At 40.7% G+C, this 22,446-nt stretch overlaps 1 protein-coding gene across 2 annotated transcripts; it reads left to right on the top strand.

Moving 5' to 3' along the window:
- Positions 1-3,148: 3,148 nt before the first annotated feature.
- ptk2bb (protein tyrosine kinase 2 beta, b) lies at positions 3,149-22,171 on the top strand. Of its 2 annotated transcripts, none has more exons than XM_078289944.1 (31): positions 3,149-3,255; positions 7,790-8,022; positions 8,417-8,595; positions 8,742-8,829; positions 9,437-9,516; positions 9,847-9,909; positions 10,143-10,197; positions 10,419-10,559; positions 10,745-10,819; positions 11,178-11,279; positions 11,410-11,527; positions 11,796-11,835; positions 12,080-12,114; positions 12,300-12,344; positions 12,460-12,557; positions 12,687-12,768; positions 12,958-13,058; positions 13,401-13,516; positions 16,457-16,557; positions 16,707-16,796; positions 17,678-17,882; positions 18,304-18,412; positions 18,533-18,592; positions 18,703-18,825; positions 19,004-19,156; positions 19,397-19,432; positions 19,746-19,770; positions 19,905-19,939; positions 20,185-20,319; positions 20,521-20,601; positions 21,077-22,171. In XM_078289944.1, the coding sequence occupies exons 2-31, from the start codon at positions 7,828-7,830 to the stop codon at positions 21,296-21,298; spliced, it is 2,988 nt and encodes a 995-aa protein (XP_078146070.1). In that variant the 5' UTR covers positions 3,149-3,255; positions 7,790-7,827; the 3' UTR covers positions 21,299-22,171. The 2 variants fall into 2 exon arrangements, with proteins under 2 accessions (XP_078146070.1, XP_071772518.1); XM_071916417.2 differs by having other exon boundaries at positions 12,083-12,114.
- The last annotated feature ends 275 nt before the right edge of the window (positions 22,172-22,446 follow it).

Consider the following 22,446-nt stretch of genomic DNA (forward strand, 5'->3'; position numbering starts at 1 on the left):
TACTCAACTGATTGTTTTACCTTTCTGTGTCTCTTTTTTAATTTTGAGTAGAAATCCTGAGTCACTTTGTTTTGGCTTTTCTCTGATTCAACAATAGAATCCGCCTATTCAGTTAATGATACAATAAAAGCAAAGCAACCAAAATAATGGTATTATCACTTAATTTCCACAACATTTGAGTGTCAGTGTGAAAATACAAAGAGCCTTTTGTTATGTTATCAACCTTATCTAACCAGTGTTGAGGACTAGTCTAACCTGTCTTTAATGACCTGCTGTTTTTTGATGTTTTGTTTTTACTATGGGACCCATTCAAACACTTCTGTGACCTTTACTCTTTCCTCTGTGGGACCTAATTGTATATCATTTCAAACAATAGGACCCTATTCAAATTGCCCCTTTAAGGATACGCATGGAATATTCTTGTGCAGTTTGGCTTGTTTGCTAAGCAGTAATGTGGAGCCCCTGCTGCTTCTCACCTCTATTGTAATGCAGACAAGGTCTATAATCCACTCCCTGCCCCGGCCACTTCACACCTTGGTGAACACCACCGGCTCCTGCTGGGTTTGGATGGGATTAAATGACCACCTTCCACAGGACTGCCACACACACACACACACACACACACACACTACAGACCTCCCTACACACCTGCTGCCCAAACCAAATAAATCCCCCGTTTCTGCTCCAGTGCTCCGGTCTCCTATCTCTTTGTCTTGCAGGTGTCCATTCCACGAGTCAAAGGTGAACAAATACAGAAAGATGAACCAGACGTAGCCAGCCATTAGTCAGAAAAGTGATGTCATCAGCGGTACGACCCCAGAAAAAAGAGGTCATCGGTGGGAGAATGCGGGCTTAACGACCATCGAGGGGAAGATAAATATTGTAGACATTATTATTGAGATAGAAGGTGGGGCGAATAGTTGTATAATGAGTTAGGAGGGAGTAGCAGACCTGTATGCAAGATCAAAGCATTCCATGTCGACCATTTGCACCGACAGCTTTCAGTGGGACACTAAGGGTGGGGGACTTTGGTCATTAGGGTGGGCTGCTTGAACGGGAGTGGGAGTCATTCGGAGAGCTTTTATAACACTTCATCCCTCATAAAAGAGCAGCTACTAAAAATAGTGGCAGCGGGTCAAAATGATTCTTACCCATGATGTCTTTGGCAAGTTCAGTGGCAAATATTTGCTCTTCAAGTAAACCACATCATCAGATGTTCAAGGCAAAAGAGTCACGTGGGTAGAATAATCATGAAAAAACAGTGTTTTATATTTCATCAAAGAAATATGTAATGAACCGTTTTTCAAGCGTGTCATCACATAATTTGTGTTATAAATCCTCTAGTGGACAGAGCCAGAATTGCTATCAAAGGACGTCAACATCAAGGCACACTGGTATCAAAAGACAAAAACTGCTGTCAAAAGACAAGACCAAGGCACCTGTACATACAGTGCAGGCACAAATATTGATTGTGTGTATCCATGCACACACACACACACTTGAGAAATACTTGCCAAATTGGTAAGCGCCTGTAGATACACATCAAGACATTGGAGCCTTGCATTGCTCGAGTGTTTTTCATGCTATCGTCACGTTATATACCGACGATGACACTGAATGTAAAGGATAACAGTGAATCATATTATTAGCTCCTTTGCAGCACGCCGCCAGAGTGTATCTGAGCCTCCTCCCTCAACACCTCAGGCAGCTTGTGAACGTCCCCGGAGAGCGGAGCGAGAGATATGCTGCATGGGAACGCCAGAAGGCCACCTCTGTGCCCTCTGAGCCTGTATTCCCAGATATTGGCACGGCTCCAGGCATCCTCACTTTTCCAGCAAGGGCTACAACAAGACGAGGGGGGTGATGATTCAGGGGGTTTCAAGGCAGGAGATAGCCCAAAAAGTCTGCATTAATGGGTCTTTCACAGTCATACAGCCCAGTGAACAGTGAAACCATTGTAATTATTGTGAAATTCCATTGCTTGCTACTGTCTGACATGCAAATCAGAGTTTCACAGGCACCTGTTGTGGATTCTTGCTCTTGACACTGCTCTGGATGGTGGGTGTGGTCTGGTCTTGCCTGCTCTGCCCCAGACTTGAACTCCCTTACAGCTGTCACAGTCCACACAGCTATTCCAAACCCTCTGGCACAAATAAAAAAAAACAAAAAAAACAAACAAGGCAGCCTATTGGATGCCACAATGAGGAAAAGGGACAACTGACTGGTTAGAGATTGTCACCAGCCATTCCTGTACTGAAACAACAACAGATATATACATTTCACATGTAATTCAGTATATGTTTAGAGATATGTTTAAAAAAAAATACAAAAATATATGGTTGTACACGTAGATGACATTCATTTGGGGTGAAGCAGTGGCACTGTAGTTTTTGTTTTATATTTATTATTAGATATTATTAGATATTTTCTACATAGTCCTCACTGAGAGATTTAAATTATGACCGCTGGTGGTTGTGTTGTAAAGCTGTTTCTTATTTATTTATTTATTTATTTAACTTATGTGATACTGAATTAATAATAAAAGAAGCCTGCTTTACTACTTTAGCCTCTAAATCCTGGCTTTTTCAGGCTTACAGCGCCCTCTGCTGTTCAGCCCTTGTAATTACATTATAACGCCAACAGTTTTTCAATGGAAACGAAATAAGAGATTATTGTATCCAGGAATACTATAGATGGCAGCTCAGACTTAACAGTGAAACATATGACCATTCAACCAAAATGCAATGAGCAGGCTATAGTGAAAGTCACATGCGGCAGGACAACATTAGTTTATAAAATAACGTTATTATAGCCTAATTTTGTCATATCAAACTGTGGAACTACATGACACGTTTATTACCAGTTAATTTAGTCCCAACTAGCGTGGTCTTGACATTTGCCCAAACACTCAAGGTTGAAACTATTTCTGTATTTGAAGATGACGAATTCGACAAGTCCAAAAGTTTTGTGAGACAAAGCACTTATAACTGCAAACAGCACCTTTCGAAAACTGTGATAGAAAAAAACCAAAAACAAACCCGTATCCGCCATATTTAGCAGTTGAGGTTCATGAAATAAGGAAGTGGGCCCACCTTTCCAAGGATTGCAGAGGTGAGGGAGTGGCTTTGTCAATACCTGCCGACTTCTCCTCGACTAACAGTGTGAGAGAGACAACTGTCAGGCCTAAACCCTCCGCGGGGACTAACACTTTCTCCTCAAGCTTTTATTCTTGGAAGAAAATAAGCGAGACTCAAGGTAAGACCCCAAATTAATAAATGTCATATTCATTTATGTCAATACTAGGGGTTTCCAACTTCTGGTGGTGATGTGAGTGGGATAATACTCACCTCAGCTAATACTACGAGTGGCTGCTAGGCCTTTGTTTACAGGGATTAACGGGATACACAGATGGGCCTATATTTAAAATTAATACACTTGACTACCTTAAATGCTCCCAACTTTTGATGGTTACTTTTGTTTCCGGTTTGACTGACATGATTTTGCCTGTTTTTATTCGTTCAGTGATGGTAGGACAGTTTAAATATGCACAATGTTCAAGTTGTGCTGGTATATTTGTATTTTATATATTTGTCTTATGAATTCATGCTAATAGCACAGTGTGAAGTAGCCTACCTGGCATTTTGCTCCCAGAGTGAAACGTTTTCTCATTATCAAAGCAAGTCTGTGCAGGTGGTGAAGCAGTCAGCCACATTCCTGTGCCTGGGGTCATGGCGCTGCAACATGCAGACCCTCTGCAAAACATGCAGACAAGGGGCGAGTCTGAAATAATAGTACAAGAGGCTGTGCTATTACTGAATAACTACCATGCTATTATACTCTATAACATAAAGAGAAGTAGGTCTTTGTCATACTGTTCAAGTTAGTGATGCCCAAGGACAGATGTGAAGTTGATAGACCAGTTATGTGTCAGATTTTACCACAACACCACAGTTGCAGGTGAGATTTTCCTCATATAACTTTTTTTTGGGGAAAAAAAAAAAAAAATGTCAGATGATGATTAACAAACATGGTAGCTTGGCTTGAATTTTATTTCTTTACATTTGTTGCTGGCGTTTTCCTGTAATGTAGCTTCTAACAACAGCAGCTGAACAACATTTAAACCATCTGATGACACATACTGGATGAAATGGATATTGGTTCAGGTTGGACTGCATGTCATGACAGATTCTGGCATATACACTGCACCACTGTACATTTAATATAGGGGAAGATAGCAGAGAGATAACCTCAGATTTATCTCATGTAAGAGCCTTTTGAATACTAATGCCTTCATAACCTACAATAGCAAGAAAGGCAATAAAGGCTGTAGCAGCAAGTATGTGAACAGCCATGCTTATTTGTTGTTGTTTTTTTTGGCCCATTATGCACATTAAAGCATTTGGTCATTATTGAAAAGATGTGACATACCAAATAATACAAAGCTGCTATTCAACAAAGAAATCAGACCATGTCATGAGCAAGATAGGCAACACAGCCGCTAACCAGCTGTTGCTGTACCTTTTGTTGACATTGGGCTCATCAGGGCTAATTTATGAGGCTCATATTTTTCGTCATATTCAGAATATAAGAAATTTTATAGTACTCATGAGGTTATCATTTTTGATACATTCTCTTACCATTTGATTTTGATTTACCTATGCTCTTTATGGGAATAATTTCTCTGTGGACTTGCTGTAAAATAAATCTCAACAGTCCGCTGTTCCTGTCAGACGCGGCCCTGACACAGTTGGTTGCACGCTCCTCCGACAGTTGCTGTGGAATTCCATCTCATCTGTCACTATCTGTCACCCAGAATCAGTTGCTGTCATTCACTTCCCCCCCCCTGACATCTCGCTGTTAGATAACCCTTTCAGCAAAACACAGTTGTTCACGGATGGGGAAATGGCAATCACCAGTGTGTAGGATTTACTCAAAATTTAAAATGGATGCTTTCATGGATAAGGGTTTGGGTAATGAATATTCCAAATCGTCGTCCTACTTGCACATGGCCTCTCTTGTGGTTGTGTGTGTGTGTTGAAAGAGTTTCTTCGCTCCACCTAGGTCTCCGAGTGTGATAATATCTCCCTCGGGAACATTTGTTACCATAACAACTCAAGTGCCAGCATGACAGTGTGTGAGAGGCATCAACAGTGTGCGCCTGCCTGCCTGGGAAGCGTTGCTTTTGTTCACTTTAATAGACTAGAATGCGGTTAAAAACAACCAGAAGAAAGGAGTTCATGGCTGTCAGCGATCTAAATTCATGCCTTTGTGCATGATATGGTTTAGTGCCTGACATTCGCTTATTGTTGTAATATACTCTGAATGCTCGGTCTGCTTGACAAGTCTTTCCTGCTCCGAAAGTGTTTGGTAGAATATTGTTTGACGAAATCATGAGCAATTCTTGACATACCTTACCCGGTTTTTGATTTAGTGTAGTGGAGTTTCAAGTTTTCGTTTGAGTGTACAGTGAAATGAAATAACCACTTGAAATACAACCCCAGCACTCACAACGCTCTCAAAGAGGCCACACACTCATTTTTCTACTAAGCTTGTTCCCGTTAGGCGAGACCCAGTGCTTGCCTATCTGTGCCTCATTGTTCTGAGTTTTAGTGTTTACCTGTTAAAGATTAAAACTATACAGAGATCAAGTCTCACACACTTGTTATGTGAACCAGGCTAGAGGTCACAGAGATGTTGCTCGTTCAAAAGAAAGACAGAAAGCGAAAAGACAATTCCTAACATCAAACAACAAAAATGGCATTTTTGTTAATTGGTGTTATATCATTCAGTCTAGACTGGGCTGATTATGGATTTTTTCTTTGTTGTTGCTTTGACTAGTTCTTCAAAAAGTTCACAACCCACCACTATCCACTATGCAATAAGCCATTCATTGAAACTCTCTGTCTCTTTGTCATCCCTGACATTTTGAAGTCATTTTTTTGTTTCCTCAGAACATGTGATACATGCACAATATTTGGGCACGGGGATTTTTTACGATGTTTTATGAACATTTGTAGTAATCTATATCATACTGTGAAATCTATTCAATCGATATGTGACTAGGTTCACTCATTTGTTATTCTTCTGCTTGTCACATGAACTGAGGAATGTGTTCATACGTCCTATAGGCTTAACATAACCTATGGATAGCTTTAGTATTACTCTTAAACTTTACCCTCTCCCCACTAAACCCTCTGTCAGGCCTCCCACACCCAGGTGGTGGTGCAAGGTGCTCTCTCCCTCTCTTCCTTTCGCTGTCTCTCTCACTACACACTCACACACACACACACACACACACACACAGGGCCCTGTTGAGGAATTCATGGCCTCAGGCTAACAAAACAGCACCCTGTCCAACAGCGACGGAAGCCCTGAGAGAAACCAACACAGTGCAGCTCCCTAACACAGCAGACTTAACAGCGCGGGGCTTCATTTATGAGGAAGACACGTTATGACAGCCGAGTAGCGCGTTTCTAATGGACGGTATCGTGAGGTGGGTAACCGGCGGATATCTCTACTTCATAGCCAGATGTGTCGACAAGGTCCTATTAAAGTTATTTACTCTGTATTTACTTTTACTCTGTGTTTGCTGAGTCAGTGTGGCCTCATTTTTTTGATTGACAGTGCAGAGATTCAACGCGAGGAGTGGGGAGTCAGATTTACACTTGAGTCCTTAGGGTCAGAGCAGCTCTTGATGCATTTTCTTGATATTTCATTTGATGCATCAGTAAGTTGCTGCCGTTTTTAATGTCAGGTGTAGCCAGATGATGTGTGACTGCTCAGTTTTTCACCTAGTGTGCACATTTGAGGTGACCGTTTTCCAGGCGCGTAGCTGTGGCTGTGTACTTAAGCTTTTATGATCTGCAGTGACGGTTATGTGTGTTGAAACCTAGGCGGTTGGCGCAGAATCTCCTGTTTCTAGGACTTGTTGCTCATGAGGTATTAATGTCTCAAGAAGGCCAGAACAAACACAAGAGCTGCCTCCCTCCTACAGTTTGAGGACTTGTTTCGCCTCAGAACCGTGCATGTAGAACAAATCATCAGAGGTTGCATAACTGCCCAGAGCTGAGATGCTACTATGCGGGTAGCTGTTCCACTCTGTCTCTCACTTTCACTGTTTGGTTTCGGGTTGGATGGTTTGGAGTGTTTTCGTCTTGTTTTCAAACCGTCTGTTTTCCCTGTCAGCCTGTAGTCAGGTAGTTTTCTCAAGGCACTGAGTTCAACATTGTGTTTGAGACAGCTATGTAATAAAAAATTGCATCTTCAGGGAGAAGATGAAAAAGTTTTCCCCTGTTGATTTAGGTGAGAGTATCTACAAGTCTCTACACTGGCACGATTTTGCCTTATGAATCACACAGGCCCTCACTTGAAATCATAAGAGGGAAGGAATGTAATCAGCTGATCTCAGAATTGACTGATGTGAGTCATGGCCACATCGCACGGGATCACAGCATGGATGTGACACTTAGCATGACTTTAATACTGTGAATTTAGCATACAGGACAATGTGTATGCTGCTATTAGTGCTTAGCATATGTTAGAGTACTTGAAACCTGAGGTAGTGCTGTCAGCATAGGTCTTCACTGAATAAATGCATTCAAGCCAGAAAACTAGCACCCCATGTTATATCAGATAGATTGGATTGTTCATTCCGTAGCACAACAAAATATGATTTTCACAGCAAACTTTCCAAGTGTCTAAATACTTACCACTAACAAGGCATGGGTGGCATAACAACGTTGACCCACTGCTCCCTGATTCATTCTGATTTCTGTTTGTCTGTGGAAAGGATGATGTGGATATGATGGTGTCGCCCCGACCTTGAGAATGTACGAGGTGATGTCCGGTGACACCCTGTCCTGGAAGGTGCCCAGTCCAGGCCAAAACGGCCCCGAGTTCAGCCCCGAATCGCACTTCACCGGGGATGGGCCCATCAAGATCCTCAAAGTGTGCTTCTCCACCAACAACAACCTTGGCAAGAACTTCAAGCTGGTCAAATGTGACAGCTCCTGGCAAATCAGGGTGAGAGTGATCCAGAAATATGATAAAGAGTTGAAGTGGCAGGAATATTGTGAAAAATTGGGAAATATGAGCTTTGTTGCGTTACAAATTGAAGAAGACCTGTCAAGGCTGTCAAGGTTGAAGCGTGTTTTTCCTGTACCTGCGCCAAGAAGTTTTTTTCTGCCCTTTTTGAGGATGCAGCAAAGTTAAACCAAAGAGCACCAAAGAGCTGTGGATCTTTATTAAATTTGTTTAATTTCTAACACAAAGAAGCTATCTTTTCCCCTCTTTCAGTGGAAGAGATTGACTAATTGTGCTCCGACATAAAGTTGAAGCAGGTACCGAGTACTGACTTGTTAAGGATTCATAATTAAATGTTTGAATCAGGCCTTTCTGCTCACCCTGTCCCCTCCAGGCAATCATCCGGTCGATCCTGATCAGCGGTCGGTTGGGGCCAAACATCCAGCACTCAGCGTGCTACGGCCTCCTGCTGAAGCACCTGAAGTCAGAAGAGCTTCACTGGCTTCATCCAGACCTGACCGTCGGAGAGGTGGAGCAGCGCTATGAGAGCCAGCATGTGGAAGCTGAATGGAGGTCACAGATGGATTACTTGTTATGATTGATGTCTTCTCAGTGTGTGTTTGTTTGAATGTTATCTATGTGATGTGAGATATCTATATGATATTAAAGCATGGTAGTTGGTAATCTTAATGCTTAACAGGTTTTCCTCTTGACTACAGGTATGACCTCCGTGTCAGATACGTCCCTGTCAATTTCGTGGAAAAATTCAAAGAAGACAGAACTACACTGCTCTATTTTTACCAACAGGTAACAAGCTGCACAACATTATATTATTAGTGTATGGTTACATAATTTTATATATATATATTTTGTCCTTTAACTGTATGGAAGTCTATATCACTTCTTGTTTTTTTTAAATTTTGGCTGCATCTTTGGAGCTAAGCGCTCATTGCTGTGGTGTTTCTGCACTGCACTTGCCAGAGATCACCTGTCAATCAAACAGTGTGTCCAGTAATGTGACGTCTTTTTCTTTGGATTTTCTGTTGATGAAGTTTGAGTTTCTGTGGGTGTTGCTCTTTCCTTTGTCTGTCACTGCTCATGCTAACTACTGAGCTCTTCTTAAATTTATTCCAAACAAACCACTGTTGCTGCTGCCGATAACGTAAAACGCATCACGTCCGGTGTGCCAGAAGATTCACTGAGAAAGGCCTAGTTGCTACTGGGTGTTTAGAACAGCAAATTGAGTAAATGTAAAAGCTTTCATGTTTTGGGTATAGCTTGAATCACTATTGTGTCATATCAATCTGTGATAGATGTCACAGATTATTACTTTAAGTACAGAGTATTTGTCCAGTGATTGTCTGAGTATGACCGTACAATCTGTTGCTCTCGTTTCTCTGTTTCTTCCCGACAGGTCCGCAGCGATTACATGCAGTATCATGCCAGTAAGGTCAGTGATGGGATGGCTCTGCAGCTCGGCTGTTTGGAGATCAGGTGAGTCAGTGCATTCCTCCCAGCATTCTTTCCCTCTTGCTGGTCATTGCGTAAACAGCCGGAGTGATCTGATCCAAGAGCTCAGTGATAAGGGCGAGGTGGTTGGGATTTATATTAAACAAGTTGTGAATGTAAATAGAATAATATTTGGATCTTAGAGCACAGTGATGCAGGGTTAGGTGGTTAGCTGATATATAGATTCATTATTATGAGAATATAATGATAGATCAGTATGTATAGTTATTGTTCGCAGCGTTTGTGTTATAGGATGAAAAACATAGTTGTGTAGAATTGATCAGTTGCTCATATTCTTTTGTGTTTATGTTGCAGGAGGTTCTATAAAGACATGAATGCAAAAGGTCTAGAGAAGAAGTCTAACTTTGAGCTGCTAGAGTAAGTTAATTTTTTATTCTCTACAAAATATCACCATTAAGTCATATCGCTGTTGTCATGTGGAAACCTTGTTACTCTTTCAAAACCCCAGTGGATAATGTCAAAAATACATGGTGGTCAAGCTAAAAGCAAGAAAGTTTTTATTAGTTCCTAAAAAGTAGACATTTTGGAGATACAAGCTTTTCACCAGACAGTGACAGTTTTTTTTGCTGAATTTTGTTTCACAAATAAAGGAAGGATGTTGGCCTGGACCTTTTCTTTCCCAAGGAGCTGATTGACAGCATGAAGGTAAACTTTCTTCACCCTTGATTCCAACACGTATAATTGACTTTCTGAAAATAGACACCCACAAATTTAGTTTAGTGCCAGTTTCATTATTTACCGGTGAGCATTGACCTTCATCTGAGCTTGCATGTGCCTCTCAGAAGTATTTTATGTAAATGCCATTTTCTAACCTCAGTGTTGCTAATAAGATAAAAACAATTTCATATTGCCGTGTTGCGCTCCAGTCGAAACAGCTGCGGAAGCTGATCCAGCAGACGTTTCAACAGTACGCCGCTCTCAAGGAGGAGGAGTGCATGATCAAGTTTTTTGAGACCCTCAGAGAGTTTGTCAGCTACGATGAAGAGGTCTACCCATGTGAACTGGTGGTGAGTGGCAGGATTATGTTCAGCATGACACGCAGCAAGAAGCTTTCCATAATGTATAAAAAGACTAAATCCTATGATTACTAGTTTTTATTCATTAATATGGATTTTGGCAGATTATAACATTGTATCTACAGTTGTTTACAGTCTGATATTTCTAACATTACGCCGCTGTTATTTGTCAACAGCAAGGCTGGAGTCTGTCGGTGGAGCTGGTCATCGGTGGGAGGGGCATTCGCCAACGCACACAGAAAGATTCAGCGGTAAGCATGGAGGAGATGGAAATATTACAGGAATTTAGGTATTCTCTGGCAGGGATTAAATACTTTTCATCATATATTGTGTTGTTGTCTTGTGAAAGTTTGGTGGGATGAATGTATTCTGTGGTGTGTTTGCCACAAAGTAATATAATTATGGGCCAGACATTTACTGTCATAACATATTATCATATCTAGACATATTTTGAAAAGGAACTCGATCACATCTCACTGTATTGTTAGCCATCAGAGGATACTACATCAGTTATTAACCTAACACAATGTGGCATATTTAATCAGTGCCATCATAATTTCACTGTTATTGCATTCCTCATTTGAGTAGTCACTTCTTTATGCCTCCCAGCCTGTGTTTCTAGCCGACTTCAAACAGATCAAGAAAATCAAATGCTTATCTCAGAGCGACGGCAAGGCCCTCATAAACCTTGACATAGAGGGGGCCAGACAAGTAAGTATCACAACACCGCTATCGGCCCATTACAATATCCTGTGCACTGTCCAGAAACAGAACTGCTAAAATCACCTACAGCGTCATCTGTTATGTAAATGATAAATGTTTTTATTATTCTTTCTGATAGCCTCTATCTGTCAATACGGCCACGTTCCCCATGGCAGAGAACATGGTGGATCTTATAGATGGTTACTGCCGCTTGGAGAACAACACAGATGATTCCTTTATCTACCGATCAAATAAAGGTTTGTACTACTCAGGGGTCGCAGGGTTGAGCCACTTCCCCTGTTGTTTTCTCTCCATGATCTCCATAAACTCATGATGAGGGAAGTGTAAGTGTGGGCAGCAAAAGGTTACAGCACCAACTGTAGAAAAATATCGCAATAAAAAGCCTAAATATGTTTAAATAAATTGTCTTTTTAAAAATTTTTCTGACAATTACAGTCTTCTTTTAAGTCTCTTAAGCTTTATTATTCTAACTTCTTTGAAATAACCGTGTTCTTTAACTTTTAGATGCTAATGCACGAAGTTCCCTACCTGAGATCCCTACAGAGTGAGTGGATTTCGGCTACTCTATTGTACAAATTTTAGACTTGTGTCTTCTTTCAGTCGATGTGTAGCTGCAGAATCCATGCTGGGCTCATTCCCTTTGGTTGTAATATGAAATGAAAAGTTAGACTTAGAAGATTTATTGACGAGAGAGGCTGTTTTATTGTATCATTCTGTCAGTGCTCTAAGGAGCTGTAACTGTAATATTTATGACCGGGGCTTTCTCTCATTCTGTCTCGTCTCTGAAGCAGGAGGGAGACCGGCTCCTTCAGATACAGTATGGGTGAGCTGACACTTTTCATTGTTTCCCACAACCTGCATTTGGCAATGCATATAATCTCCATTTCCAATTCTAAGAGCCAAACTTCTCCATCATTATTCTACAAAAAATCTTTAAAAAGCATATTAATGGCTGGTGTAATTCTGACTGAGAAATTTGTGCTATAACTTGTTTTTTTCTGTTTTCAGGGTCAGATATTTATTGTGAGATTCTTGATGAAAGGCCGAGATCAGGTGTGTAGGAAGCTTGTCTTCATTCTTTTGGAAAAATAAAACAAAAACTGATTGAACTGAGTTTTGAACTTTGAGAAATTGACATTATTACACTTTTTTATGCTTGCCTCTCTAGTTGTGAAGTACGGGATTGACCGGGACGACATTATTCTTGGTCGAATTCTTGGTGAGGGGTTTTTCGGGGAGGTCTACGATGGAGTTTACAAACAACGAGTAAGTGTATCTTCCACAACACAATGACATTGTTCAAGCATTGTGCACATATTGTGGTAGTGTGTGCATGTGAGCGTCGGTGTTCTGCTCACAGCATCACTATGTCTTCTTTGCTTGTTAACTGAGCAGAATGGAGACAGGACCAGCGTGGCAGTGAAAACCTGCAAAGACTGTTCACCTGATGTTATGGAGAAGTTCATGAGTGAAGCAGGTACGTAAAAAATATGTGTAGAAAATAATAACATGATGATGTGATGATGTCAATAATAATGCTAATGCTAATAATAATAATAATGATATTAATTCTACTTCTACTACTACTACTGCTGCGACCACAACTACTACTGCTACTACTAATAATAATAATGATAGTAATTTGTGATCTTTATGTATTTTCCAGTGATTATGAAGAACCTCGACCATCCCCACATCGTCAAACTGATTGGAATCATAGAGGAGGATCCTGTCTGGATCGTTATGGAGCTCTATCAGCATGGAGAGGTTGGTGCCAAGCATGATTTTCTTTTAGCCGAGCTCAAAAGTTGAAACTGGCTCTTTTGTTTGAGAGGAAGTCACTCTGCATTATCAGCAGGAGTGAGATAAGAAAATAAGAACTACAGAGCGTCTAATCCACTGAACCTAGGTCTGACATATCCAAAAGCAATATGAGCCACTTTTTGCATCTCAGCATGGTTGTAAAACAAAAGTCATATTAATAGACAGTTGTAACTGACAACAATTGTAGCTTGTATGTTATTGCAGATATCCTCCAGTTGGAGTGAAAGCAGAACTCCTCCAGTTTAAGTGAAGCCCAGTCTAACTGAACTCTTGACTCTCCTGCAGCTTGGGAACTACCTAACAGACAACCAGCACATGCTGACCAATACAACCCTAGTGCTGTTCAGCCTGCAGATCTGCAAAGCCCTTGTGTACCTGGAAGGGGTCAACATGGTGCACAGGTGAAAGACACTTTTTATTTTGTGTTTTTATATTATCTTTTCTTCGGGGAGTTGGTGATACTATCAATATATTTTATTTATGCTGTTCCTATCACATGATAAAATGCCAAAAACAGAACCCACATGAATTTAAGGCTCAGGCCAGTCTTGAGGCACACATTTATCCTGACTGAAAAAACTAGTGAACAAGTAGTAGAATAATAGACATAATCAAATAGTCCAACTGCTAAATCTGTAACGGTTTGTTCTTCTGCAAGTTAACACAGTCATGAAATCTTTAAAGTGAAATTGATCAAAGACCACCTGGCTACATATTTGTTAATATGCCAAATATAAGCTTATCATTTTACAGGAAATAACTAAAGAATCATAAGAAAATAAAATATTTAAAGCAAATGATTTGACAATTCTTAGATAACCAAAACCCCAAGAACTTAATCACAAATGCATTGTAAGTCTATCAGGTCCTTTAAACCATTATCCACAGGACCAAGGCCTCAAGTTCTGAATGGTAGCCAATTTTGCCACTTTTCACTTTTACAGCATTACTAGCTGCTGCACACTCACCAACTAACCCACACTGCTGTTTGTGTGGAGCGATGGTGTTTGTATGTCTTTGCAGAAACTGACCAGGCTGTGAGATCATATATTTAGACAGGGGGTAAGAGACTCTGTTGCCATAACAAAAGATCTTTGTGGTTCTTGAGGAGGCACAACTTGTGACTTGCTATAAAGATCACACAGAGTTATTTTCCTGGAATGATTTGAAGATTTTGAGGAGTGGTCTCTTCAGATATCTTGTGATTACCATGATGTGTTTATGATGTGGAAGATGGAAAGGGAAAGATCCCATGTAATAGATACTGTGTTATCCATCCATTTCAAGGACTATACACTGTTTAGAAATGTTTCAGATCTATTCCTAAAGATATGAAACTGAGCTTCAATCATCAAGGAATCAATCAAGGAAAAAAAATAAGCCCATGTCAGGTTGTTTAAAAATCCAAATTAGTTTTAAAAGCCTTTGCTTTCTGTAGGCTTGTTCTGAAACGTTCAAAAGAGAGTCCTAATCTAAAGTTAAACGTCCACTGTCGTTTCTATATTAATCTTAGACATCAGACTGAAGTCAGAACTGAACCTAGACTTGGCAAACTTGTTTCAGTTGTAACTTTTTTTTTTTTTTAATAGTGATATTGAAACACAAAAAAATGGATGCTTATATGACTTTATTCTAGAAGTTGGAGAAATGAAAGATGTGTGTTTCAGTGCCCCGTAAGACATTATTTGAACAGTTTTAGTAGGTTCCAACCAGCAAAGCGGCCTCTTGTGGATCCAGTCTCCTATGAAGAGAAAACACAAAGGAAATTGGCTTTCATCCTGCATGGAAAATGTGCACATTCCTTTTATATTGTTTTTTACTACATAGTATTTGCCACAGCAAATAGCTAGGCAGCCAGAAAGCTGAGATCACATTCAAAGAAACTATTAATTAATTAGGTCTCTACGGTTTGATATAATTACCTCATCAGCATCCCTCTGCTCCATCACTTTCTCCACATTGGTCTTCTTCTTCTTTCTGAAGAAATTTCTCACCCTCTTCCAAAAGGAGCATTTGCCCTTAGCAGCGTCTTTTCCTGGGACATCCTCCACCGGATCAGACATTTCATTTGCTGTGTTTTCTTGAGCCAGTGGGCTGATGATGGTCAAAGACACCTGAGCATCCTCCTCCATTTCCTTTATGGGTTGGGTCACAGCAGAGTTGGACTTCACAGATCCTGAAGCCCTGCTCCCTGACCCATGCCTCCTCACTGTGGGGCTGCTGGGGTATTTTTCCAGTGGAGCGGATAGCAGCTTCTCCTCTCTGCTGATCGCCACACAGCGTGGGTAAATAGCAGACGGCCAGGATCTGTTTTTGTCCTTCGAGGAGGCCTGGCTCTGCCTTCTCTCTGAAAGCCCATCGCTTCTCTCCAACTCATCCAGAGAGCCCCAAGCTATTTTGGGGAGTTCCCTGAATTTCTCCAATTCAGTCACTGATTCGGGCAGAATCAGACTATCAGTATCTTCATCAGGTGGATCATCAACTGTACTTTGATCCATGATAAATCTCACAAAACCCTAAAGCACCAGAGACAGCCAGTTAAAGCAGTTGTTAAAGTGATGCCCCACAAGCCTCAGTTCTTTCTGCTAATGCCTATGGAATACTACATCATAATCAAACTGATGCTTCAATAATTCCACCATCAAAGACAATCGATCACCATGGGCCAATTTGCAGATTTCTAATTATTTTAGCTCATTTAAAAACTTCAAACTTATAAGCTTCACATGATGCGGCTATCGTTGTATGAAAGGTTCTGAATGGTGGATAATTGAAAGAAGAAATAATTCTCCTGCTAGTTGTTCTTTTTGGCCTTTATCAAATCTTTACTGCTGTCTCCTGTCCACATAACCCTACATCTGAAGTGTTGGATGAACTAAGAATAAAACATGTTAATCAGTGGTTAACATTGTAGAGTAACCTTTCTGTCGTTCTGTTTTCAGTTTTCAGTTTTCAGTATGCTTCATCACCTTTCAATATGATTATTATAGTAAGGCCTGACTATAACAAACACTAAAACTAAAATAAGGCTTTAAACACATTTTAGTTAAATGAAAAAAATTACTTAAATCTCTGCCTCCAAAGCTTACCAAAATAAAATAAAAATCCTAAAGATTTATTTTCGATTTCTGTCATGTAGTCAAAGACAAATAAATTTTGTTAAATATAGAAGAGAACTTTTTGGAAATTAACAAGAGCCATATCAATTCAATGATAATATGGATATCACGTTCCCCTACAAAGGGTACTTGTGTGTATTATCTACATTTTTAGTTTTACCTACATAAACTTGATATCTTATCCTTTCTTTCCATCACTTTCCTGTTCTTGTGTTGTGACAGAGACATTGCGGTTCGGAACGTGCTAGTCGCCAGTCCAGACTGTGTGAAGCTGGGTGACTTTGGTCTCTCTAGATACATAGAGGAAGAAGAATACTACAAAGGTAGAGCAAAAAATTAATTTTCAGTCACCAATTCTTACAAAATACGTAATATACTTGCCTTATTTTGAAAATGTACCTGTTTACATTTATATACAGAAGAGTGTTGAATGTGTTTAGTGAAAAATGCTGATGTCTCTCTTCCATCGCAGCGTCTGTTACTCGACTGCCAATCAAATGGATGGCTCCTGAGTCCATCAACTTCAGACGTTTCACCTCAGCCAGTGATGTCTGGATGTTTGGTAAGCTTCTAAACCATTAATCCACAGCAGGACAGTGCAAAGACATTTTGGAGGGCTGGGGCGCAAGACAGGAAAGGGCACTCACGTCTAAAACCTTTATGGGAGGGGTGAGATGTGACATTCCACCTAACATCTTACCCCTCAAAGGTAAAAGATGCTCCTTTTTAAGCAGCAAACTGTTTTCCAAAGGATGCCCAACAAGCATTTCACACATGGCGACATGCAGGTGGTGGCCAAGTTCAATGTCAACCCAAGCATGCACAGTAAAAAATCACATGAAAACAACTTTGGAAACTGTTTTGAACTGATGTCAGAAAGATATTTAGGTCCCAATTTTCCAAAACGATGCAGGTAGCAGCTGTGGACAACTACGGATGGTATCTCAAATTTCATTTTGGCAGTTTTCAACATTGGTCCAGACTGTTATATAAACACCTATTCAATGTCAACATGTTTGCTTGGTATCCTGCCTTGTTTTAATTGATGATGGTAGTGACTTTGTTAGGCAACAAATAGATGATCATATTCTAGGAGAGAACTTTGTGAGTGGCAGGACAAGAGCCCCATTTGAACCCTATCCATGTGATGTATGGTTTACTTGGAACAGGAAATTAAAAAAAAAATAACAATTGAATGCTTTGCCTCGCTGACTTTACTTTTGTTGGCTCAAGTCACCACACAGACCTCTTTGCCACTGTGAATTGTCTGGCCGCTCCTGAAAGCCAATCCATTATTGTCCTTCCTATTGTAGTAACGTACAGATATTGGCTCATCGTTATCACTTAAATATTCCCTTTGTAGCCTCATCACAGCATTTCACGATGAATAATGAATGTGTCTAAGCTTTTTTTCTTTTTTATTCTGTGTGCATTTCTCCATAGCCGTGTGTGTGTGGGAGATAATGAGTCGCGGGCAGCAGCCGTTCTTCTGGCTGGAGAACAGAGATGTAATCAACCAACTGGAGCAGGGCATCAGGCTGCCCAAGCCAGACGAGTGTCCTCCTGCCCTCTACTCCCTCATGACCCGGTGCTGGTCCTACGACCCCAGAGAGAGACCCAACTTCACTGAGCTGGTGGTCAAGATCAGGTATTTCACCATCAGAGAATAAACTCAATCTCATCTACAGAAGAAGTTATATTCCAAAGTGAATCATCTTCCATTTGAAAAAGTGACTGATAGCACAAAATTAAAGTAGCCTTAGTCCCTTCGGATGACAAAGTGATAACACAGATTGGATCTTCATTGATGAATTTACAGTCATGTTTTTTCCCGCAATATGGATCTACAGCGTTTTGGAACTTAAAAGTAATAATCCACAGCATTTTCATGTAAATAAATGTCAATTTTTGCTACTCTCTATTGCTGATTGCCCATAACACAGTAGTTATCGGCAAGCCATCCATTTGAATCCATTTAGTGCAGGAGCTAGTGTTGTGCAATAAGAGCACGCAAGCTGTGATTTTGTCTCACAATAATATGATATGAACTATTGTCTGAAATCTCCCAGTGACGTCCACAAGATGGAGAAGGAGCAGGAGGTGGAGAGACAGAGGGACAGAGCGCGCTCCACTAAGTACTTTGACACCAAGTTCACCTTCAATGAGCCTCCTCCCAAGGTATGAAGCCACGTCAGACTCACTTGCTTTTGCAAAATAGGTTGCAAAATACAGCACATTACTCAAATACGATGAATGCACATGCTTCTATACATTTTTTTATCTGTTCCTTTACTCCAGCCTTCAAGAATGAAACCGGGGCGGTTTGGGAACACGCTCAGTATCGGTCTGCACATTCAGGTAAAATAGTGTATCCATGCAGTCCCTAAAGATACTGGTACATACAAGTTGGCAGGCTTAAAAAGCAATTTATGTCAATTCTGTGTGTGTGTGTGTGTGTGCCTGTGCAGCTGAACGAGGCGTTGTGTGCCAGCTCCCCTGACCTGGCCAGCCCATGTGATTATCAGTCCCCCGTTGACTCGATGAACACCCTGGCGGCGCCGAAGATGTCCCCGCGGCGTCGCAGCATGGGGGTAAGAACACCGAACGTCTTCTCTATCTAGAGGGTTTATCTCTGCATTTCTGTGTCTGTTTCTGTATTCATGTGTGTGTGTAAGTGAACTTTTTGCTGCTTTTTAGTCTATATCAGTCTATATGTATGTGTATGCATGTTCCCAACCAGCCATTCATATTTCCCTGGTACTCCACTAGGAGAACGAGTTCCCCCGGGTGGAACCAAACAGCAAGGAAGACGCCCAGCGCCTGTGGCAGATGGAGAGGCACCACATGCAGGACACTCTCCGCAGGCAGAAACAGCAGATGATGGAGGATGAAAAGTGGCTGGAGAAGGAAGAGAGACTCCTGGTGGGAAACAGAGCATCATTAACTTTTGTCAACCCGCTCTCTCTGTCTCTGTGTCGCCTCGCTCCTGAATTGAATTTGCCTCTGGTGGCCAGGCGGAACGGAGCGTCGTTAAACACTGTCACCCCGTTCGTTCACTCTGGACGCCCCGCTAGTCTTGAATTGAATGTGCCCCTGATAGCAGTTCCAAAGAGAGGGTCCATGTCCGTATTCTATAAAATGAACCTGCCTGTTCTTTTGCAGGACCCCATGGGACCAGAGGACCCTGCCAGCCAAGTGGTAGGTGTCCTGTTCATGCCTGTTCATTCTGTTTGGGAATTTGGGAATGATTTCTAAGAGAAAGATTACACTTAGAATATATTTAGGTGCTTCTGTCAGGTGGATTCTAAATTATATCTACGAATACGTTTTTGTTTGAAATATGAGTTGTGTTTTTTTTTATTTACCATGCTTGACTTTGTGCTAACCGTTGGATGTCAGTTTACTATAGTCTACATGGGTTGTCAAGTATTTTGACAGTGATACTATATACAGTGTGGTTTTGTTATTTTCTAGTCCTTATGATATTTATCTTTGTTTTTCCCTTTTTTAGTCCCCTGAACCTGAGATTGAACATGGTGAGTTCTCTAAGAAAGAAAGTAGTAATTTAAAAATTCATCCAGTCATTATGATGCCTTACTATTGTCTCTCTCTCCTGTCGCTCTCTCTCTCTCTCTGGGTCTCTTATATCTTCCATCCTTCGGCACTGCAGCACCACCAGAGAAACCCCCACGTCTCACAGCACAGGTAATTGAATAAATTATTTTTGTGGATTATATCTTTTTATCCCACTGAAAAAAGCCCATTTAATTTTAATAGATTTGATAATTAGATTAATAAAATATAGGTTGGACTCAATCAACTTGGGGGGGGGAAATGACCTCTTTTTGAAAGGACACACCATCCATTTAAAACTTTGTCCACCAACCTTTTGTGCAAAGTAATGAATGTGACTATTTAATTATTGCAACACATTATTCCCTCTTTCTCAGCCTGCCCCCACAGCCGAGCTGGATCGCTCTGATGACAAAGTGTACCAGTCCGTCATGAACCTGGTCAAGGTTGTCGTCCAGCTCAAGAATGACATCACCACACTGCAGCCTGATCAATACATCAGCATTGTCAAGGTACAGTGAGGCAAATCTTGTAAACAGAGCACGTAATGTTTTTTACTTTGATTTTGCCATTTGCAGCTGTTTTATAACCAAAGTTTTTTCAGGTAAAAAAGTTAAAAAGTTGAAGCTGAATTAACACCAAGTATCCTGGAGCTATAGAGCCTTATAGAGCTATACAGCCAATGAACTCTCCTTCTTTATCTCTGTGTGCAGACTGTAGGGTTGACCTTACGGGAGCTGATCCACAACGTGGATGAAATACTGCCCACCTTACATGAATCCATCAGGACAGAGGTACAGTACAATCTCTGCAACTCGTTTCCTCTCTGGTATTCTCATCTCTATCCTTCCTTTCTTTATTCATAGATTTTTCCTCATGTTGGTCCTTCTGTTTGCCACTGTTTGAAACAAGACAGGCATCCTCATCCTCTGACAGAACTTCACTACGAACACAAAGATGCAGACAGTCAATGACCATTCCATGTTTAATTTCCTCTTAGACTGAGGACAAACAAAAGCCATAGCTTGCATATTAGATCACTGTTTCTACAAATCCACTAAGCCAGATGCCTTCACTTATCAATCAAGATGCAAACAAAATTTATATGGGATGCATTACCAGCTTCAAAAACAATCAATTTGCATACTGAACTCTGTATCCTTATCATCATTTGCATGCATGGTTTGTATGTCTGTTTTTCAAAGATCCAAACATTGGTAAGAAAAAAAAGAGACCCATTGTGTTTGTTTGTGTTTGTCGTCCCCACAGATCGAGGGCACCCAGAAGCTGCTGAACAACGACATGGCGGAGCTGATCAGTAAGATGCGTCTGGCCCAGCAGAATGCCATCACCTCTCTGAAGGAGGAGTGTAAGAAGCAGATGCTAGCTGCAGCACACACCCTGGCCATGGACGGCAAGAACATGTTGGACGCCGTGGACCAGGCGAGGGTCAGGGCCAACTTGGCCAAGCCAAAGCCGCTGGCCTCCTAGTGGGCTGCGAACTCTCTTCAGTTCAGTTTATGCTTCAAGTTGGAATCATGTTATTTCACCTCTGTGACACAGAGATAACGTTTGCACACAGGTGAAAATTTTGGAATGGTCAGATAGCTTAAATTAAGCCTGGGGCACCCACAACTTCACTGGAGGGTCATCCTGAATGTGGAAGTCACATGTGAGGTGTTAAAGATAAATATGATGCTACTGCTGAATGGACCAACCTGGAAATAAGTGGATGTATGTGCTTACCAAAGTAGCATGTATACTAAAATTGCTATGATTGATATGATAAGTTGATGTTAGGCACCATATTCAAAATGCTGTTTATTTCTAATATTTGACAACTTTAAATTAATGCAAACTGTTCCCTTTGTGATTGGTGAGTTATCAACTCAGAGCCTGATGAATGCTATTTAGAAAAGGCATTTTACTTGTAAATATAAAATGTGTCTTACTTATGACAAGCACAATAGATTGTACTGCAGAAAAAAAAAGAAAATGAATACAAAGACAAGCAATAGTTTACTCTTTCAGCCATGTCAGTAACTTAGGTGAAATGTAAAGATCTCAGATGCTGAGAAACCAAGAGGTTGCTCAGCCATATAATTTCCTCAAAGGTGTTGTACTATATCAAGTTTGACCATGACTCGTGTTAAAATTTACATACATGCTCTAGGAGATACAAACAATAATAGTATGGATTTCAGATTCTCAGATATATTTCAATTATGCTGTTCAACTTGAAAATATGTCAATACATTTTGTTCTTGTTTCTTGGTATTCTACGTCTGTATCATCCTCATCATAATTAATATGAAATGCTAACACTGTGATGACTTAATTCAAGTGCATAAAAAATAAATATTATCGTGGTGTATGCTACCCAAATGTCCATTCACTGACACATATCTCGTGTGGAATATGAAATTGAAGATGTTGTGTGTCGGGTTTTCTCATCTCACTGTGAAATTTGTGGTCATGTTGAAATGCTAGCAAAAATCAGAACTGCTGATGTTACAAACAGTATCTATAATCATCTTCTTTGTGCTTTCTATTGGTCCAATCTGGGAAATTCCAGGTTAAATTCCTCAAACAAAACCAAACACAATTTAATAAATCCTTTCCGGGAGCCTGATAAGTTA

Source organism: Centroberyx gerrardi, chromosome 18 (genome assembly GCF_048128805.1).
Source record: "Centroberyx gerrardi isolate f3 chromosome 18, fCenGer3.hap1.cur.20231027, whole genome shotgun sequence".
Lineage (NCBI taxonomy): Eukaryota > Metazoa > Chordata > Actinopteri > Beryciformes > Berycidae > Centroberyx > Centroberyx gerrardi.